This window comes from Epinephelus moara, chromosome 14 (assembly GCF_006386435.1).
Source record: "Epinephelus moara isolate mb chromosome 14, YSFRI_EMoa_1.0, whole genome shotgun sequence".
Classification (NCBI taxonomy): Eukaryota; Metazoa; Chordata; class Actinopteri; order Perciformes; family Serranidae; genus Epinephelus; species Epinephelus moara.
The window spans coordinates 18,506,308-18,525,014 of NC_065519.1; the positions used below are offsets into that span (position 1 = coordinate 18,506,308).

Genomic DNA, 18,707 nt, shown 5'->3' on the forward strand with positions numbered 1-18,707 from the left:
CTTCCCAGCTCCCAAGACAGCAACTATGAGAACGATTTTTTCCGAGTTAATCTTGTACGGATGACTGAATTGCCATATTGCCCAGCCAGTGAGCATGTGTGCCTAACGTTAGCTGCTATGATTTGGTGAGGGATCATAGTCATATAGTGGTAGAAGGGATACTGCAGTGAAGGATTTCTATTTCCGGGTATAGCAAAAAGGAAACTGCTCTTCAATCCCAGTTTTCTATACAGTTAACTCCCTCAATAAAATCATAACAACCACCTTTTGAAAAAAAGATGTTAGCAGTTTTAAACTATTGTTGGTGGCCAACAACGTTTTTTGCATTCCTGCAAATAAATTGTTTTATACTGTAAAATGGAGGTGAGTGTAACTTATTTTTGTAATAAAGTTTTTGATTTCTATCTGTGTCTTAGTCTTTGGATAAAATCTTCATGCGGTGCAAATGCTCTGCTTTTAATTGGCTGGTGTTTTATTCAATATGACAACAGGTAGGTTTTTGAAAGGATGTCAATGATGTAAGTTTCTCTTCATGTGATGGTAATGTCTCAATCTCATTAGTTAAAAATGATGCACTTTGTGTTTCTATTTAAGCCTGACAGATAAAGGCCTACAAACGCATCACTGAGAAGTCAAGAATAAAATATAAAACATAATGATCGTTTTATCCAATAAACGGACAGCTGTGTGTTCCTACCCTAATTAAATGTTACAGATCTAACAGCATTTAAAACTGGCCTAGCTCTATAGTGAGTGTTCCTGGAACCGTGATGTGTAAATTGGGTCAATTGCTAGGCTCCCATTTGCATATTAAGTAATGAGTGTGAAACACAGCTGCCTGAAATGATACAGTTTGGACCTTTTAAATGTTTTTTATCCATGGAGCTAAGAGAAACTTGGGTCTCCAAGGACTCAGGGTTCTTGAGGGTGTCTGCAGGTCCTTTAAAAAGTCATAAATTTTACAATTATTAGGCCTTAAATGTCTTTGAATAATCATCCATCTGAATTTGTGAGGTGTTCATCGCCACCAACATTTAATTTAATTTATCCGTCTTGTCTTTGTGCCAAAATGCATTAAACCTAGCACTGAACCTCATACTCTCCCCACTTTACTGTATACTTGCACTTGAATATGAAAAAGATGATTTGTCCAAAAATCAGTCTTAAATTTGGTTATAAATAGTCCCTAAAAGTGTCTTAAATAACTCTTTGATTCCTGTAGACACCCTGAAACCACACAAGTGACCAATTCTGCACAGTACTGGGCCCCTAAAACTAGCTAAACCAAATTGAGTATTGCTAGTAATGAAACATTTCCTGTCATGACGTATTTTAAAAAGACTGTACTGAAAAGGTCTATGTAAAGAAACTATAGTCAATACGTGTAGGTCAGTTGTTGGTTGCTGGGTTTCCGTTTATCTGCTGAAGCAATGAGTGGGAGGTATGGCTTCCCTAAATTTAACAGTTAGGACCTTAAAATTATTCACTATTCTCTTAATACATTCATAGAGCAGAGAGCAAGGTGGGCCTTCTTCAGGCACGTGCAGAGGGAGGAGGGTGCTTAGGCACCTGACCCTTTGCCCCTTGATGTCCAAAACCAAGGCATTATATTGGATAATATATTAAATCCCATTATGATATACTTCTGGACTGTTTTTTTATTAAATTGAGTTCTAAAGTTTAAATATCACCAAATTATCATGTTTGACCTGTCACAAAAACCTTTCCATCATAAGTCTTGTTAATGTTCTGTACAACTTTTGAGAAATATAAAAAGGAAAGACCGCTTTCCTTTTTATATTTCTCAAAAAAGGAAAGTCCTCTATTTTACAGACTTGGGAGAGAACTGATGAGATATTATTTGACCATAGAAAAGACACTGTCTGAGGACAACAATAAAACAAAGAAGTTTAATGAGGTCCATTTATGAGGCCCTAAAAGACTAATAATAAAAAAAATATATAAAGAAGTTAATATAACAATAAAATAAAAAAAGAAAGCAGTATACACGACAAGGTGCCCCAGTTTAAGAAAATAGGTCAAGGTGGGGGGATGTATTCTATGTAAAATGAATGAATGCATGTGGTGTGAATGTATATGTAACTTTTGTCTCGTACTGTATGAGATATACTGATGTTTTCATGTTAGCCGAACACCTCCCAGAGTTAGTAAATTACATATAATCTTATACACCAAAGTACCGAATACATGATTGTCATATTGAAATTGCAAGCAAAACCTAATGGCGGAAAGCATGAAATCAAATAAAGATAATTATCCAAATAAAAAAAAGAAAACTCCCTTCAGATTATATTAAAACACATTCATATTTTAAAGGACAAGGGTATACTAATGCAGTTTCTGTTTCAGTATGGGTCAGTATAACAGGTTATGCTTTAAATTATTCCGGTGTATCAAGGTTTAAAATATTGTTCCATGTGCCCCCCTTTTTAACTTGAAACACCTGGCCCCCCTAAAGGTCTCTGCACGGCCCTGGCTCCATTCAAGGACTTCAGTTTCTTCCACTTCACTGTTAATTTCGGCCTTTTCTAACCATAATTAAAATGATTGACCATGATTTTAATGTTTGGTTTAATCTGAACAGGCCTCTAGTGTTATTTAAGTCAAACATATTCGTATATTGTGTAAAGATATGGCAAGTAGAGCCATAATTACTGGAAATTTGAGTCGCTACCTGTCTTCCTGGACTATTGGAACACACCAGGTACAGTGTCGGTTAATCAGGTAACCATAGCAACAGCACTGATGTGGCTGCCACAGCGGAACTAATTAGCTAACCTTAGCTAAAGCTAGCTAATTGGCGGTTAACCCTGTTGTTTCCAGGTAAAAATGACGTTTCAGTTTTCGTTTGTCGTTTTCACGGGTATATTGGCGTGGTTAATTATTAACCATACGGTGATACTGATGCTAACGCACCTCAAATCCGTTATTTAAGGACATGTTTGATAAATATCGACATGACAGAGGGACGTCACCGCCGCATCGACCTCATTTCTCAAACTGGGGCACCTCGTCGTGTATTCTGCTTGTTTATTTGAGGTAATATGAAGCTAATACACATGTTTTTGTGAAAACTACAGTAGCCAGTGTGCTACGAGCTGCTGCTGTGAGCGCAGCGGAGGTGACATCACGCGTCTCCAGCGCTGACAACCAGGCAGCACCCGTTGCCCCCTCAATGGACAGTAATGACAGCCGGAGCACCGCAGCCATTAGCCAAACAGCATCGGAGTTTCGGGACAGTCTCTGCACAGATCATGCTGTGTAATTACCTCTAATCCCGCTGTGGCTCACAGCTGTGTGCGGCTGTCTCGCCTCTGCTACGCTGATCCTATAAACAGGCAACCTGCGCATTTATTCTGCAAATTCATGATGGTGTCGCAGCTGGACTACAGTGAAAAATGGCCCTTAACATCCACCGTACTGTTGCAGTAAGTGCTGGAGTCGATAATTAAAAAATCACTGCAACCTGCTTGATATATAAAGTCAAGAAGCAGCTAAGATTAAATGATTTCCAAGTGAAGCTGTTGTGTGTCGCTGCTGCACGCCCTTGTTTATTCCCACACAGCTGCTCCAAGATGTCTTATTTATTCCACAGCAATATGTAATAGGCTACATGTAAACAAGCTCTCCAAAGCGGTCAAGATGGGATGCATCAGGGCTTGTCTGCAGAAAATCAGACGCACGGTGAAGCTGAACCGGTTCAGAGAGCTGGGCCGACAGTATCCAGTCTTCTGCTTTCTGCTTCTGCTCCTGCTGTTGTCCACTGTGCTTTTAAACAGGTAACTACACAGTTATAACTCCCATCAATGCTACTTCATGTATGGCATCTATTCCTTTTATATGCTTAAATGTTTTTACTTAGTTAATGGTCATTTATTTGTTATATTTTGACAGATATATTCATATTATGATGGTGTTTTGGTCCTTCCTGGCTGGAGTCGTCACTTTCTACTGCTCCTTGGGGCCTGAGTCTCTGCTGCCCAATGTCTTAGTGTCCATCAAACCAAAAACAAAGGTACCTCAGAAAGCAAGAATTAATTCATTGAGTTGTCTGATAATGGCAGCATTAAACTTCACAGTATTTGTGAGTCAGTGCCTTGATCATTTTCAGTTTGACGGCATTTTTGTTATGTCTTCATGCTTTTTACATTTAACATTTAAGGTCTGTAGTGATTTCTGCACCTCTGCATTTGCAGCAAATGGTGGGTAGGATTTCCATAAAACCTGTTAATCCACAATATGTTAACTTTCTTTTACAGTTGTACCAACAGGAGCTGTTTCCACTGGGCCACAGCTGTGCCGTTTGTGGCAAAATCAAATGCAAAAGGCACAGGTGAGACCCCTGGTTATGTCGTGGTGCAGTTGTCATTGAGGACGTGGCTGTATTGTTGTATATCACGGCCTTATCATGTGTGTGTTAACACTAGTTATGCTGATAAGGTGAACTCTGAATGCCAGCAGACACAGGAGGGCACTCCATAGACCTGGATATCCACTGTGACTGTGTATATTACATACTGTGCTTGGAAAAGACAGGGTAAAAATCAAACAAAGTGAGTGGTAAGCTGGAGAAGAGAGTTATCTGGAGATTTAACATAATTCTGCTTTAATCTTATTATACTGGGTTTGTCAACATGCATTTAATGTGCTCAGTAACACACAGTTGTTTATCTAGTTATGGGAGGTGTTGCACTGCCCTCTAGTGGTCAAAATGGATTCCTATGATTTTCTCTTTGTGTAATACTGAGATATTTTTGTTTTTTCAAATTAACTGACAGACCGACTTTATTACTGGAAAACTATCAACCATGGCTTGACTTGAAAATTCCCTCTAAGGTGGATGCTTCTCTTTCAGAGGTAATACACACATAGATGAAACATGTTTCTAAAGGTATAATTAAATTAATAGACCAAATTATCTCATAGTCCAGGTCTGTTTTTTTTTCCCAGATTCTGGAGCTGGTTCTGGAAAATTTTGTGTATCCTTGGTATAGGTAGGCCTTTCTTTTGGTATTTTTTGCATGTCATAATACAAAGAAAGGTGGTATAATGTGTTATATGAAGTGACATATGTGATTGTAAGGTGTTTCTTTTCAGGGACATCACAGATGATGAGGCGTTTGTTGACGAGCTGAGAGTGACTTTGCGCTTTTTTGCAGCTGTGTTGGTCCGCCGAACTCAGAAGGTGACAAATAAGACTATATGGAAATGCTGGGATGCTGATTGACTGAACATGAATTTTGTAAATCCATTTTTTTCCATCTCAGGTTGATGTGGCGTCTCTCATCACACAGAAGCTTCTAAAAGTTTCCATGAAGCACATTGAGATAATAAGCAAAGCAAGACAGAAAGGTATTGCTGATACACATCATCCGCCGAGTCTTTTCTTTTTGTTCACCATATAAAACAAACAACAAACCTCTCTTACTCTCCTCTGTAGTAAAGAACGCAGAGTATCTTCAACAAGCTGCCCTGGACGAATACGGTCCTGACCTCCACGTAGCCCTTCGCAGTCGCAGAGATGAGCTCCTCTACCTCAGGAAGCTGACTGAGATGCTCTTCCCCTACATCCTGCCACCCAAGGCAACAGACTGCAGGTAACTCAGCGCTATGACAATAAAGGCAAGGCCTCTATATATTTGTCAAAGTGCTGCTCGAAACATCATAGCATCGCTGCACTTTATTGTCCCTCGAGTAGAAAGTCTGACAGCGCTGATGCTATACAACAGTAGATAAGGATCATTCTTCACTCTCTTATTTCTTATTTCCTGCCACCTTATCTCTTCACTCCTCTCAGATCTCTTACTCTCCTGATAAGAGAAGTCTTGGCTGGTTCTGTCTTCCTTCCTTCAATGGACTACTTGGCTGATCCTGTGAGTGTAGACACATTGAGGGCAGATTTTCTGAATCCAAAAGGATGTCACTTGAGGCCCTCTACTGATAGCTTGTCAATCTAAACACTGATTTGTATTTAGTAATGTAGCATGTCAATAAATGTTATTCACCATGAGCATGCAAATGGAGGACAAATGTCTATCTTTCAGAACATCTATGCGAGTTTAATGATTTTACTGACTGCTGTTTTTTTTATTCCAGGACACAGTCAATCATTTACTTTTGATATTCATTGACAACTCCCCTGTGAGTATACATTGCACTTGAACGTTATGTGCACAAGCAGTTCAATTTACATTGTGTTTTTAAAAATATTGCTGCAGAGTGTGTACATGCTTTCCCATCTACTTTTGTCCCTCCAGCCCGAAGAAGCCACAGAGCCCATTTCAACATTGGTTCCTTTCTTGCAAAAGTACTCTGATATTCGCAACAAAAAGTCCTCTGTGAGTGTTTCCTCAAATACCACACACTGTATGTAATAATATTTAGTATGTGCTGTCATCACAGAAGAAGTTGAAAGAACATACTTTTGAAGTTTTTAAAGAGTGCTGTCTTTGTTAACTCTGATCTCTGTGCCCTCTTTCACTACTGCTATCTCTCCGCAGGTGCTGAAGCTGGAGCTGAAGGAAATCAGAGAACAGCAAGACCTTCTCTTCCGTTTTATGAACTTCCTGAAGCAAGAAGGGGCCGTCCATGTGCTCCAGTTCTGCCTTGCAGTCGGTAAGCAAGTCCTGAACGCATCAGATGGTTTCAAAAGCATGGATTAACCAAGCTACCAGCCAGTCAAGCCAACATCGCTGGGACAAACATTACATATTTTCCAGGTTTTCATTTCTAAATTTCAAACGCACAGTTCACCCCCAAATTAAAAATACATATTTTTCCTCCTACCTGTAGTGCTATTTATCAATCTGGATTGTTTGTGTATGAGTTGCCAAGTGTTAGTCTGTAGAGATGTCTGCCTTCTCTTGAATATAATGGAACTAGATGGCACTCGGCTTGTGGAGCTCAAAGTACCAAAAAATACATTTGAAAAACTCCACAGCAATGTTTCTTTCCAGAAATCATGACCCAGTTACTCAAAATAATCCACAGACCTTGTTGTGAGCAGTTTTATGTAGGGAGTATTTTCTTTCTACCGAACTACACCTGCCAACTGTATCACCACGCAGAAGGACGCCTGCATCTACTCATGGACGAGAGACTTAAGATATAAACATTGATGGCGTCCTCCTCAGCTGAGCTGTAATGTCAGCTAGCTCAGTGGTGCAAGGTGAGCTAGGAGTAGATGCATGCTTCCTTCTGCACAGTGATACAGTTGGTGGGTGTAGTTTGGTAGCGAGAAAATAGTTCCTACATGAAACTGCTGTGGTCTGTGGATTATTTTTAGTAACCAGGTCATGATTTTTGGAAAGAGACATTGCTGTTGAGTTTTTTTAAAATGTGTTTTTTGTCACCTTAAGCACCACAAGCTGAGTGCCTTCTAGTTTCATTATATTTGAGAGAAGCACAGACATTTCTATGGCTGATATCTTCAGTATCAGCAACTTACACTGACACAGTCGAGACTGATAAAAAGCACGACAGGTAAGAAGAAAGTTGCGTATTTTTGATTTGGTTTGAACTTTCCCTTTAAACTCTAAATGCTCTTCATTATAAACTATACAAATTGGGTAGTAGTAGTAGTTGTAATATTTCATTGACTCTATGAAAGAGAACTTGAATAGAGGCAACTGCTCTCTGACCTCTCAGCCACACACAGTCAGTCTGAAAGCATCAGCAAAACTCACTAAAGACTGTCCCTAATCCTGACACTCATGGACACCACAGTGATGCATTCTTAAACGTCCTTACACAATGAGACTGAGCTGTCTGACTCTTTTAACTTCTCAGAGGAGTTCAACGACAAGATACTGTGCCCGGAGCTGTCTGACTCGGAGAAGATGATGCTTCACGAGGAGGTGAAGAAGATCTATGAAACGTACTGTTTGGACGAGAGCGTTGACAAGATCCGCTTCGACCCCTTTATAGTGGAGGAAATACGCAACAGTATGTCAGTCACTGAAATTACAATGTCTCAGAGAACTGTGTGTAATTACCTTCTTGGACAAGTCTGTGCTGGAACGCTATGAACATGTATCTGTTTCCCAGTTGCAGAGGGCCCGTATGCAGAGGTGGTGAAACTGCAGACCATGAGGTGTTTGTTTGAAGCCTACGAGCACGTTCTGTCCCTGCTGGAGAATGTTTTCACCCCCATGTTCTGTCACAGTGATGAGGTTAGCGTCTACACCACCAAATGAATCACTCAACTTGCTGTCACCCAGCTTGACAACACATGCCTGAGGCTCAACCCAATTAATAGGAATTTATAGCTGCATCTGTCTGTCATGCTCGGATTTCTAAATATGGTTGTTTGAGCCCAGACTGATTTTAATATCTATCATTTGAGTTGTGTTTGTATCAGATTTAACAAAACTATATCTGCCAAATGCTGGAATTAGAGTTGATTTAGAATTCACTGACTCTCTCGCGCTGCCCTCTTCCGATCTCTCAGCCACCAACCACTATCGGCCGTGTCATCAATACCAGACGCGCAACTGGCCAATGAGCCGACACTGGAATTATGCCAAGCTGCCAAGCCGAATTTCACCCCTCAGAGGCTGTTTCATTGAATACAGCTGGGTGGACCAGTGCTCAGCCATTGTCCACAGCAGGCCACTGCCCTGCATGAATAATGTGTCTGGAAAATAATATTATTATTCGATTTATTTTGCCACTCTTGTTGCTGCTCCAAAATGAACAGTGCAGTCATGATTATTATTATCAAGGCATAAAGAGGTCACTCGATACGTATAGCAGTATGTCACTTTAATGTTGCTTGTATCCTGTCACAGAATTTGCACATTAACCTGAAATTTACATACCATTATTTGCTCTTTCCATGTTGTTCTCCAGTACTTTCGCCAGCTTCTGAGAGGGGCAGAGTCCCCTGCAAGGAACTCCAGGATGAGCAGGTAGGATTCACTTTACCAGTTTTTGTGTGCAATATAAGCTTGACAGTAATGTAAACCAGGATATAGATTCATTAGTTATTATTTGACAGATGGTAGTGGCGACTTAAAACACAGAGTGCCTCACTGATTATTATTCGATTGCTGATCTGCAACCCAAGTTTCTTTAATCTGTTTAAATTTCTCTGATAATTTATCTAACTTTTTCTAATGTTCACAACTCTCTGTATTGCGGTAGCCACTACAGTGTAAGGGCAGAGTATAGTATGTGCCAGCTGCGTCAAATACAAATCAAATATATAAATTCACTCAAAGTTTTGTCTTTGGCTCAAAAATGCTTCTGGTTTATGAACCAGGAGGCCCCTCGCATCCTCAGGTTCCTCTTTTAGTTGTTTAACAAAGCACAACATAATTTGGTGATGCTGCTTTCAGCCATTACACTCCAAGCCGCTGGAACAGCCTTCTAGAGGATTTGAGAGGAGCCGAAAATATCAATATTTTTAGACTTAAACTAAAAAAAAAAAGATCTGTTTAGTCTGGCTTTTTTGTTGTGTTTTATAATTTTGTGGTTTTATTGTTTTAAATTTTTCTATAATAATCATTATTTATTTTGTGTTTTGGTTTTATCAAAATGTTATCGTTGATCATTGTGTTTTATTTTATTTGTTCAACATATTACTATTTTTAACATCCTAAGTTTGTCAGTTGCTTGCAAAGCACTTTGAAGAGCATTTGATTTATTTGAAAGGTGCTACATAAATAATGTTTGATTGCTTAATTAATTAAAAAGCCTAAAATAAGCTGTAAATCAGCAAAAACAAGCAGTATAATGAAACTTGAGTGAGACGTGCAGGAATCAACTGTCATGTTTCTATCACGGGGTGTGGTGTGTATGCGGCCATGGGGCCCTGCCACTAACTCCTTGTGCATATTGTTCCAGAAATAGCCTCAGTTTGGATGACATTCGGTGAGTATAAGGCATCAGTGTGCTGATCAAAACAGTGGCTGGCTGAGCAGTGCTGCTGCACGCAAGATACAAACGACACTTCATTTTTGCCTGACTGGTCTACAGTGAAACATGTGCTGCCTTTTTAACAAATTCACTGTGCTCCGGGCCCGCTGCAATCAGGGCTTCACTTCAATGAGCACTAGTCAATGATATGATAATGATATATAATTTTTTTATTGCTAATCTAATTGCACACATAAATACATGTTTTATTTGGTGCCTGTGCTATAAACACAAATGAAAGAAGAGTGAGGAGAGTGATCTTAAGCAGCTAATCGTGTTATTCATAGCATGAGTCATCATAATCATATGTTGATCAAGCCAACCCAGAGGGATGCTGCTGAACACATGCAATATAATATCTTAGTTTGGGAAGTTTTAGGCAGGATTTATAATGATTTGCTTGCTAAATTTTTCAAACTTAATTTTGCTCGCTTCAAAAATGAAATAATTAACCACCCAGTCATCAGAATAAAATGTTGGCATTGTACGTTTATGCAGACAACAGATATGTTACACTGGTATGTTTCATATGCATCATATGAACATTTTAAATGAGATGTTGAGACATTTCCAGCCGTGTTTGTGGTGACCAGACAGGGTATCTTTGATGAGATATTAGGGCATTTCCAGCTGTGTTTGTGGTGATCAAACTGCATATTTTTGATGTGAAGTTGGGACATTTCCAGCTGTGTTTGTGGTGACCAAACTGGTATCTTTAATGAGACATCAGGGCAATTTCAGCCATGTTTGTGGTGACCAAACTGGGTATCTTTAATGAGACATCAGGACATTTCCAGCTGTGTTTGTGGTGACCAAACTGGGTATTTTGTACAAGACGAAGGGACATTTCCAGCCGTGTTTGTGGTGACCAAACAGGGTATTTTCGTCAAGATGTAGGGATATTTCCAGCCGTGTTTGTGGCGACCATTTCTGGTATTTTTAACAAGAAGTTGGGACATTTCCAGTTATGGAAATGTGTCTACATATGAAACTGACAGATTTACATATGGAACATACTAATGTAACATATCCATGGTGTGCAGAAATGTACAATAACAGCACTTATTTTGGCAATTGGGTTGGAATAAATCATCAGGGGAACTTCGGGAGGGATGTTGGTTAATTTTATGCTTCAGTTTTTTCACCCGGTCAAGAAAGCAATCTTGTTATGAAGGCAGTTTTCAAAAGCAGCATGAATTATGCCACTCAGAGGAGATAGATGAGATAGCAGATAATGGCTCTCACTGGCACTCCATTCGTAAACGCTGACCAACTACGAGCCTCAACTCCCTCCATGTCTGCAATTCAGTAACCCCCCCTTCCACTCTGCCCATCTGTCCGCCTGTTACTCCATATTATGTATTGCCACCACCGTGCTGTGTCTGTGACTGTATGTCCACTCTGATTCTGTAACCACTACACTGCCTGCCCTGGTATGATCCACGGTCCTCTCCCTCCTCTTGCCCGCGGGGACGTGACCCTGTTCTGCTTATAGTTCCTGGGACTGGAGCCCCGAGTCCCCGTCCTCACTGTTCACCGCCTCTGGCAGCTCTTCACCTGCATCTTTTAACTCCCTCCATGCCCAGTCCACGTTCACAACTTTCCCATACGGCTCGCTATCCCACCGCCACTCATCACCCAAGTAAGTCAGGGTCCATCAGTGTGTCACAGGTCGCTCAGTGTGATGTCATGCTGTCCACTTCCCCCTTACGTGACCCCAGTCCCAGCCAGACGCCTGCATGGTGGAGCCTGTGCATGGGATCCTGTTTTTATTTGTCATGTGTCTTTCCTCTAACGTTGTTGTGTTGTTTAGGCTGAAGACTCGCCTGTTGTTTTGACAATGCAGTGACTTTTCAATGTTCAGTTTCTCATGTATTTGGTATATCACCATGCGTATTATGGTGAGTTTTATTTCACTTATACTAATAGGCACACACACAGAGCACCTGTGATGTTGTGTGCCCTTTCTGGTCGACTGGTAACTGATCATACAATTGTTTTGTGATCATTAAAATTTGTAGACATCTGTTCATGAAATCACTGCTGTGTGTTGTGTGTGCTTTTGGCCCCGCAGCGCTTTAAGAACAAACCAGGCATTTCATTGCGAGATGGCTGTGAAGTGACATTTTGGCTTTGGGTTTGGCTACCTTAGCTTTTTTTCTCCCCATTGTACAGTCACGATACCGATGCAGTACGCTGCTCCTTGCTTCCCCTCTTGTCCTCCGCGGTTCCTTCCCTGTCACTTCTCTCAAGCTGCATGCGCTTTGCCAAAGCCATGCGCATCTCCTCCATTACGCATTGTTTAATAATCTCCCTGTTTGGCCTGCAGGAACACGTCAAAGAGGGGCGAGTCCTTTGGGATCAGCCGCATTGGCAGTAAGATCAAAGGCGTGTTCAAGAGCACAACCATGGAGGGAGCCATGCTGCCATCCTATGGGCTGGTGGAGGGGGAGGATGATATGGTGAGGCTGAGCTAAAAATATAACAAATAGGTTACTAATTTTTAGATGATTCAGTACAGTGGTTCCCAATTGGTCCAGCCACGGGGTCCAGATTTCTCTTTAGTCATTACTTCAAGGTCCACACAGTTTAATACATTTAGCATCATACTTGTGTTTGGCCATGTTGTCTCTCTCAATTAGCTGTCAGTTAGTCACTCAGTCTACAGTGGGAAACAGCACTTCAAAATAAAAGCTCTGTGCCAGAAATTCACTGTACTTTAAAATAAAGTGTTTTCTTACAAACTTCACACGTTTGTGAGTCACTTCAAAATGGACCCATGACCCACTTTTGGATCATGACCCACCAGATGGGAACCACTGATTTAAAGTGTTTGTCATATTGCAAATAGGGCAATAGTTTCCTTTAGAGCAGTGATACTCAACTTCCGGCCTAAATCTGGCCATCGATAGGATGCCAGGTGGCCCGCCGTTCCATTTCCTAATGACAATAAATGAATTCACAGTGGGATTTTTTTGTACTGTAAATGTAAATAAGGTGCCAGAGTGCATAAAAAGCATCAAAATAGAGCTTGTTTATTAAAAACTAAAGTGCCAGGGGAGGATCCCTCTGACCCCCTGACAGAGGTCCTCAAATCTTAGGAATGCCCATCTGTACACCTGACCTGCATGGGGCTGCTGCAACTGGATTTGCCTCTTGGCAAAGATGAGTGAGAGCAGCGAACATTGACAGGAAAACATTTTGTTTATTAACTGCCCCTGGCTTTCTGCCATTTTGCAAAGGCACCTTGTGTTTCCCTGCTTCAGAGCCTAGATTTAAAACATAAATCAAATTGTCCTGTGTGTGTTTCTCATTCTTATAAATGTCTCTGACTCATGTAAACTTCAAAGTAATTACAAAAAGTAAAGAAAAAGAAAAAGTAAAATTCAAGTCCTGCATACTATGACTGTAGTTGCCACTTGGCGGCGTTGGTGAGTAAAGAAAGGAAAGCTTCACTGTTCACCAGATCTGCCTCCCATGTGTACACTCCACAGATTTCCGTTTTGATGATATCACAGTTTGTAGTCTTAGATCACTGCTGTCTGGATTCCTAAAAATGAATCCCATGATGCCAGGGTGTAATTGTGCTGTTCTGAAGAACCAGTTGAACTTTAATATTCCCAGCATTTCCCAGATTTTATAAAATCCATGTCCGTGTGTGACCTAATCTGGCAAATATTTTCTCCATGTAATCAAATACATGAGGTATAGCTTGTTGTCCAAAGCTCCACTGAAGCTTTTTTATTATGCTCTGTCCAATATTAAAATTCATTTGTATGGTTGCACAATACATCTAATGGAAAACAAATGACAAAAAATGTTTTCTATTTTAGCAGTGCTCATCTGTGTAGTGTGAGGTATGTGTGTGGTGCATATGAAAACACATGAGGCTCATAACTATGACTAAACATCTGCTGCTGTGGCTGAGAGCAGTGTAACTCGTGTGTTTCCTGACTTCATGACTTTTTCTTTTTCTTTACAGAAGTGTTTGGGATTGTTTTACAAACTTTGTGTGTGGGAAAATAAATCATATGTGCAGATATAGTGACCTCTCTCCCATAGTTGCCGCAATAAATCCTGTTAGCTAAATCATTCATTCATCTTCTAACCGCTTCATCCTCTAGAGGGTCGCGGGGGGGCTGGAGCCTATCCCAGCTGACATCGGGCGAGAGGCAGGGTACACCCTGGACAGGTCGCCAGACTATCGCAGGGCTGACACATAGAGACAAACAACCATTCACACTCACATTCACACCTACGGACAATTTAGAGTCACCAATTAACCTAGTCCCCAACCTGCATGTCTTTGGACTGTGGGAGGAAGCCGGAGTGCCCGGAGAGAACCCACGCTGACACGGGGAGAACATGCAAACTCCGCACAGAAGGGCTCCCACACCCGGGATCGAACCGGCAACCCTCTTGCTGTGAGGCGACAGTGCTAACCACCACACCACCGTGCCGCCCGCCTGTTAGCTAAATGTTTTTTTAATTACCCTTCCTGTATCGAGTGCAGAGGGATATGCTTTGTTTGCTTTTGCGTTTCCCTTGTTTAGTTAGACGGCCTTTTTGTAAGACTTAGTTCCTTCTCAGTACATTCGATAGATGTGCACTGTATTTTAGATAAGTTACAGAGACGAGACAGATGAACACACTTGAATTGTAATGCAGTACAAACTAAACAGAACTCAAAGAACAAAAGAAATCCAAGAATTAAAGAGTCAGCCCTGCAGCCAGTACTGCCCTTGAGATTGTACCTTAATAGCAGCAGTTTTGAAAGTGACCTATTTCTTCTGAGGAGTTGTTCCCCACTTCACCTTAACCTCTCCCACTTCCTGCCATTCAAGGTGGAGGAAGCCATGATGGTGCTGGAGGACGACTCTCCCATGGAGGCAGCCTCCACCCCCAGCACCCCCCGAAACCTCTCAGCCTGGAACATCACCATCCCGTACATTGATTTCTATGACGACGATGTGAAGAGGGAGAGGATTCCTGTGTTCTGCATTGATGTGGAGCGCAATGACCGGAAGGCAGGTGAGACTGCACAGCCCGGTCCTTCTGTTTCACTTACTGTCATCTCAGAGGGGTCATTCTGCTTTGCTGCATGATGTTATAGAGTTATATAAGTTCTTGCTCACGTAATTGTTTAAAGCCTCTCAAATATTTATGTCTAAATAAGTTACAATCAAAAGTCAACTTTGGATTTAAAAAATAAAACTCCCTAGTGCTTCTACATAACTCTGAATGTCTAAATGGAGCAGTAAAATCACAACTTGTTGTTTTACACTTTTTACACTCACTAGTTTCTTATGTATTAAGCAAACAACATGCCTATTAGGGAGCTTTAAGGGGTACTGGAAGGTAAGATTATGTTTTCTTTGGACCGAGCCAGGCTAGCTGTTTCCCTCTGTTTCCACTCTTTATGCTAAGCTACGCTAACCCTCTGCTAGCTAGAGCTTTATACTGTACAGACATGAGAGTGGTGTCAGTCTTCTCATCTAAGTCTCAGCAAGATAGGAAATAAGCATGCTTCCAAAAATATATAACTCAATGCAATGAAAAAATGTAGAGCTTTGACAGTCAAGAGTATCCTACTGCCAATAAACCCTTTAAAACCCGAGCAGCGATGAACAATGAATCAAGAAATGACTGCAAAAATTAGCAGGAAATTAATGAAAAGCGAAAATTAAAAATAAGAAAATTTGTAACATAAAATGAGAAAAAAAGCTAAAAACAAACAAGGAAATGACCTGAAAAAAAGAGCTTAAAAATTATAATAATTCTGTAACATAATTTTAAACTAAAAATAATGATAATTAGAAATGTAGTTTTTCCCTGTTTAAAAAGAAAAATAAAAAATTCTAAATGTATTTTTTTTTTGCAATTTGGGGGGTATTTCTTACCAAGTTGGGTTCAAAGGTTAAAATACTTGAAAAAGGCATCTGAAAGCAGCACAAGAAAATGAATGTCGCTCCAAGTTTGAAATGGTTAATGAGACTTCATAGAATCAAATTCAGAATATTTCTTTACTGTCCTCTATAGACAAAATTTGCTTCCACAGTCTGTACACAATCAAACAGTTAAAACAAGTAACACTCAAAGACATCTTAACTGGGGCGTCGGTGGCTTAGTGGATAGAGCAGGCGCCCCATGTACAAGGCTGTTGCCACAGCGGCCTGGGTTCGACTCCAGCCTGTGGCCCTTTGCTGCATGTCATTCCCTCTCTCTCTCCCCCTTTCACACTCCTCTATCCTATCAATTAAAGGCAAAAATGCCCTAAAAAATATCTTTAAAAAAAACAAAACATCTTCACGACACAACATAAGTACATTTTTCCTGAGTGACATTCTGGGGCTAAAAACAGTCACATGCTGCTCTAATAAATTGACACATAAGTAACAGTTACTTCTTTCTGCTTGTCTAACTTATGAATTGTCCTGTATGTCATCCCTGTCTGTGTTTGTCTGCAGTGGGACACGAGACTGAGCACTGGTCTGTGTACAGAAGATATCTGGAGTTCTATGTCCTTGAATCAAAGCTCACTGAGTTTCATGGTAAGGTTTTTGTTTACATCAGAGGACCTGTGCATGGTCCTTTTTTAATTTATTGTCATATGGAAAGAATTTCCCACCAAAACAGTCTCGCAGATTCCAGCGGATTCACGGAACATTACTTTCCAGTGAACCTTAACTGTAGGCGTCAAGTGTTTCCTTATTTTGGAGTCGTTTTGGAAACTGTGCAGCTCGTTATTTTCCAGTCAACGTAACAGGAAGTTTGTTTGTTTGTTTTTTTTCAGTTATTTTATTTCTTGTATATTTTTGTAGGCTCGTTTCCAGATGCGCAGTTGCCTTCAAAGAGAATCATCGGTCCCAAGAACTATGAGTTCCTCACATCAAAGCGGGAGGAGTTTCAGGAGTACCTTCAGGTAGATGTCTGAGAAGATAGAACACTTAAGGCCCTGTCTACATGTGTACAGATATATGTTTTTAAAAAAGGATATTTTCGTTTGAGTAAACAGGAGGCCAAAGTGTAAAGAAAAATGACCATTTTCAAAAATATCTGCATACGTGTAGACAGACAGTCTTTTCTGCTGAATTATTATTAGACGCATAAAGTCAATACATGTTGATGGATTTGGAGATGAGCCAGATTTCACAAAAACCTCTGGTAATGTGCAGACAGATGAAGATTATTAAAACACACAGCTGTGACAGTAATCTCTGTGTAATGGAAGTATGATTGTCAAGCAATGTATTAGACACATCTGAAAATGTGCCATTTCTTACACTGAACTCCGGTCAATTCAAATGTGAAACAAGTCTCAAGTCTTCTGCATATGTAAGTAGAATATGTGCTTACGAACCACAGTCTATGTAGAGAGTAGCACTTTGATCAGAGTGACATTTTGTCATTTCTGTATTGATATGACACTGTAACAGTGAGGGTTAAGTGTGGATTCACTTCTTTAATTTGTCTTATTTTCACTTTTTGTCAGGCCCAGAGTGAGCACACACATACACGTACTCACACCCACAAACCCACACAGTGCTTCAGATAAATCTTTCCACTCAATGCATCTGGCTGTAACAGGCAGCACTCGAAGCACCATCAAGATTAAATTGGAACGGTCTCAGTTTTGGAGTTTTTCAACAGGAACACACTGCGTCCACTTTCAGACAATAACCTTTTAAAGTGGTCATGATTAAATTGTGGAGAACAAATGTCAGGTCAGGATAAAGGTTTTCAAAACACAGTTCAGCAGTTGTGTTTCAGGTCCACCTTTTCTTTTTTTTAGCAGTGCACTCAAGGATCCTCTAACAAGGTTTGAGACTTGCCTGTCGAACATTACCGCAGAAAAATGACCAAAGTCACATCCTTTGATTGTTTGTCTTCCAAGATTTATAATTTGAAACATGGCTCATGAATTCATGGAAGTTTCGGCAGACTCAGAAATCCCAGATGTGTAGGAACTGGAACGCCCTTGAGCGCAACAGCAAGATAGATTCTTAAACGGTCCCTGCTCAGGGGTGCATCACCACATGATGATAAATGACAAAATAACAAGACAAACTTCAGTTTATTTTAAAGTCCACATCACCCAGAGAGTCTCTGTATGCTTTAAAAGTCAGTAAAAAACAAACAAAAAAACAACAACACATGAACACAGGTAATAATGTTAATATGACAACAAGGCTATATGCTAACATCAGAATGCTAACAATATCAATTATAATGCGAACAGTCTGATTTAGCAGTTTAGCAGGTAATGTTTACTGTGTCTAGCATCTTAGCTTAATGTATTAGCTAGGGTTGGGAATCTCTCTGTGATAGACGATTCGATACGTATCTAGATACACGGGTTACGATACGATTAAAAAACGATATATTTTTAATACAGAACGATTCGATACGATTCGATACAGTGTAGGAACGTTACGATTCGATACGATTCTATGGTTAACATTTGTTGATGTAGACATTAATCATATATTATAAAATAAAGAAGCCAATTCTATAAAAGTGACATTCTTAGAGTATTTTCAAATTTGACCACATCCCCAAGCATTGTTGCTGTATGGCACTGGCAAAAACAAAATAAAAAGACAAACAACAACAAAATCACACATTGTCTGTGTTTTTGTATGTATCTTATATGGACTTGAGTCTGGAATAAAGTTTATCATAACGCTGTACAATATAAACATAAAGCAGAATAAAATAATAACCTGCAATGTAGGGGCAGAATCTGATATCTCCTGTTATTAGTTGAT

The 18,707-nt window shown here is 40.2% G+C and overlaps 1 protein-coding gene across 6 annotated transcripts in view; it reads left to right on the forward strand.

Annotated features, from left to right (window-relative positions):
- The first annotated feature begins 2,802 nt into the window (after positions 1-2,802).
- Positions 2,803-18,707, forward strand: part of LOC126400398 (sorting nexin-14-like) — a 25,732-nt gene continuing 9,827 nt past the window's right edge. For 2 of the 6 annotated variants that reach the window (XR_007570968.1, XM_050061029.1), the window contains exons 1-22: positions 2,804-3,449; positions 3,617-3,800; positions 3,916-4,036; positions 4,281-4,354; positions 4,800-4,878; positions 4,972-5,015; positions 5,119-5,206; positions 5,289-5,373; positions 5,462-5,618; positions 5,819-5,894; positions 6,118-6,162; positions 6,279-6,359; positions 6,522-6,636; positions 7,810-7,965; positions 8,068-8,192; positions 8,872-8,930; positions 9,868-9,894; positions 11,435-11,581; positions 12,269-12,401; positions 14,784-14,970; positions 16,407-16,490; positions 16,761-16,861. Coding sequence is in view for 5 of the 6 variants with exons in the window: in XM_050061029.1 (XP_049916986.1) it covers positions 3,664-3,800; positions 3,916-4,036; positions 4,281-4,354; positions 4,800-4,878; positions 4,972-5,015; positions 5,119-5,206; positions 5,289-5,373; positions 5,462-5,618; positions 5,819-5,894; positions 6,118-6,162; positions 6,279-6,359; positions 6,522-6,636; positions 7,810-7,965; positions 8,068-8,192; positions 8,872-8,930; positions 9,868-9,894; positions 11,435-11,581; positions 12,269-12,401; positions 14,784-14,970; positions 16,407-16,490; positions 16,761-16,861 (2,121 nt within the window). In the remaining variant the exon portion in view is untranslated. Of the gene's footprint in view, positions 3,450-3,616; positions 3,801-3,915; positions 4,037-4,280; positions 4,355-4,799; positions 4,879-4,971; positions 5,016-5,118; positions 5,207-5,288; positions 5,374-5,461; positions 5,619-5,818; positions 5,895-6,117; positions 6,163-6,278; positions 6,360-6,521; positions 6,637-7,809; positions 7,966-8,067; positions 8,193-8,871; positions 8,931-9,867; positions 9,895-11,434; positions 11,582-12,268; positions 12,402-14,783; positions 14,971-16,406; positions 16,491-16,760; positions 16,862-18,707 lie in introns of all 6 variants that reach the window. The other 4 variants (XM_050061030.1, XM_050061031.1, XM_050061032.1 and 1 more) reach the window with 4 other exon arrangements.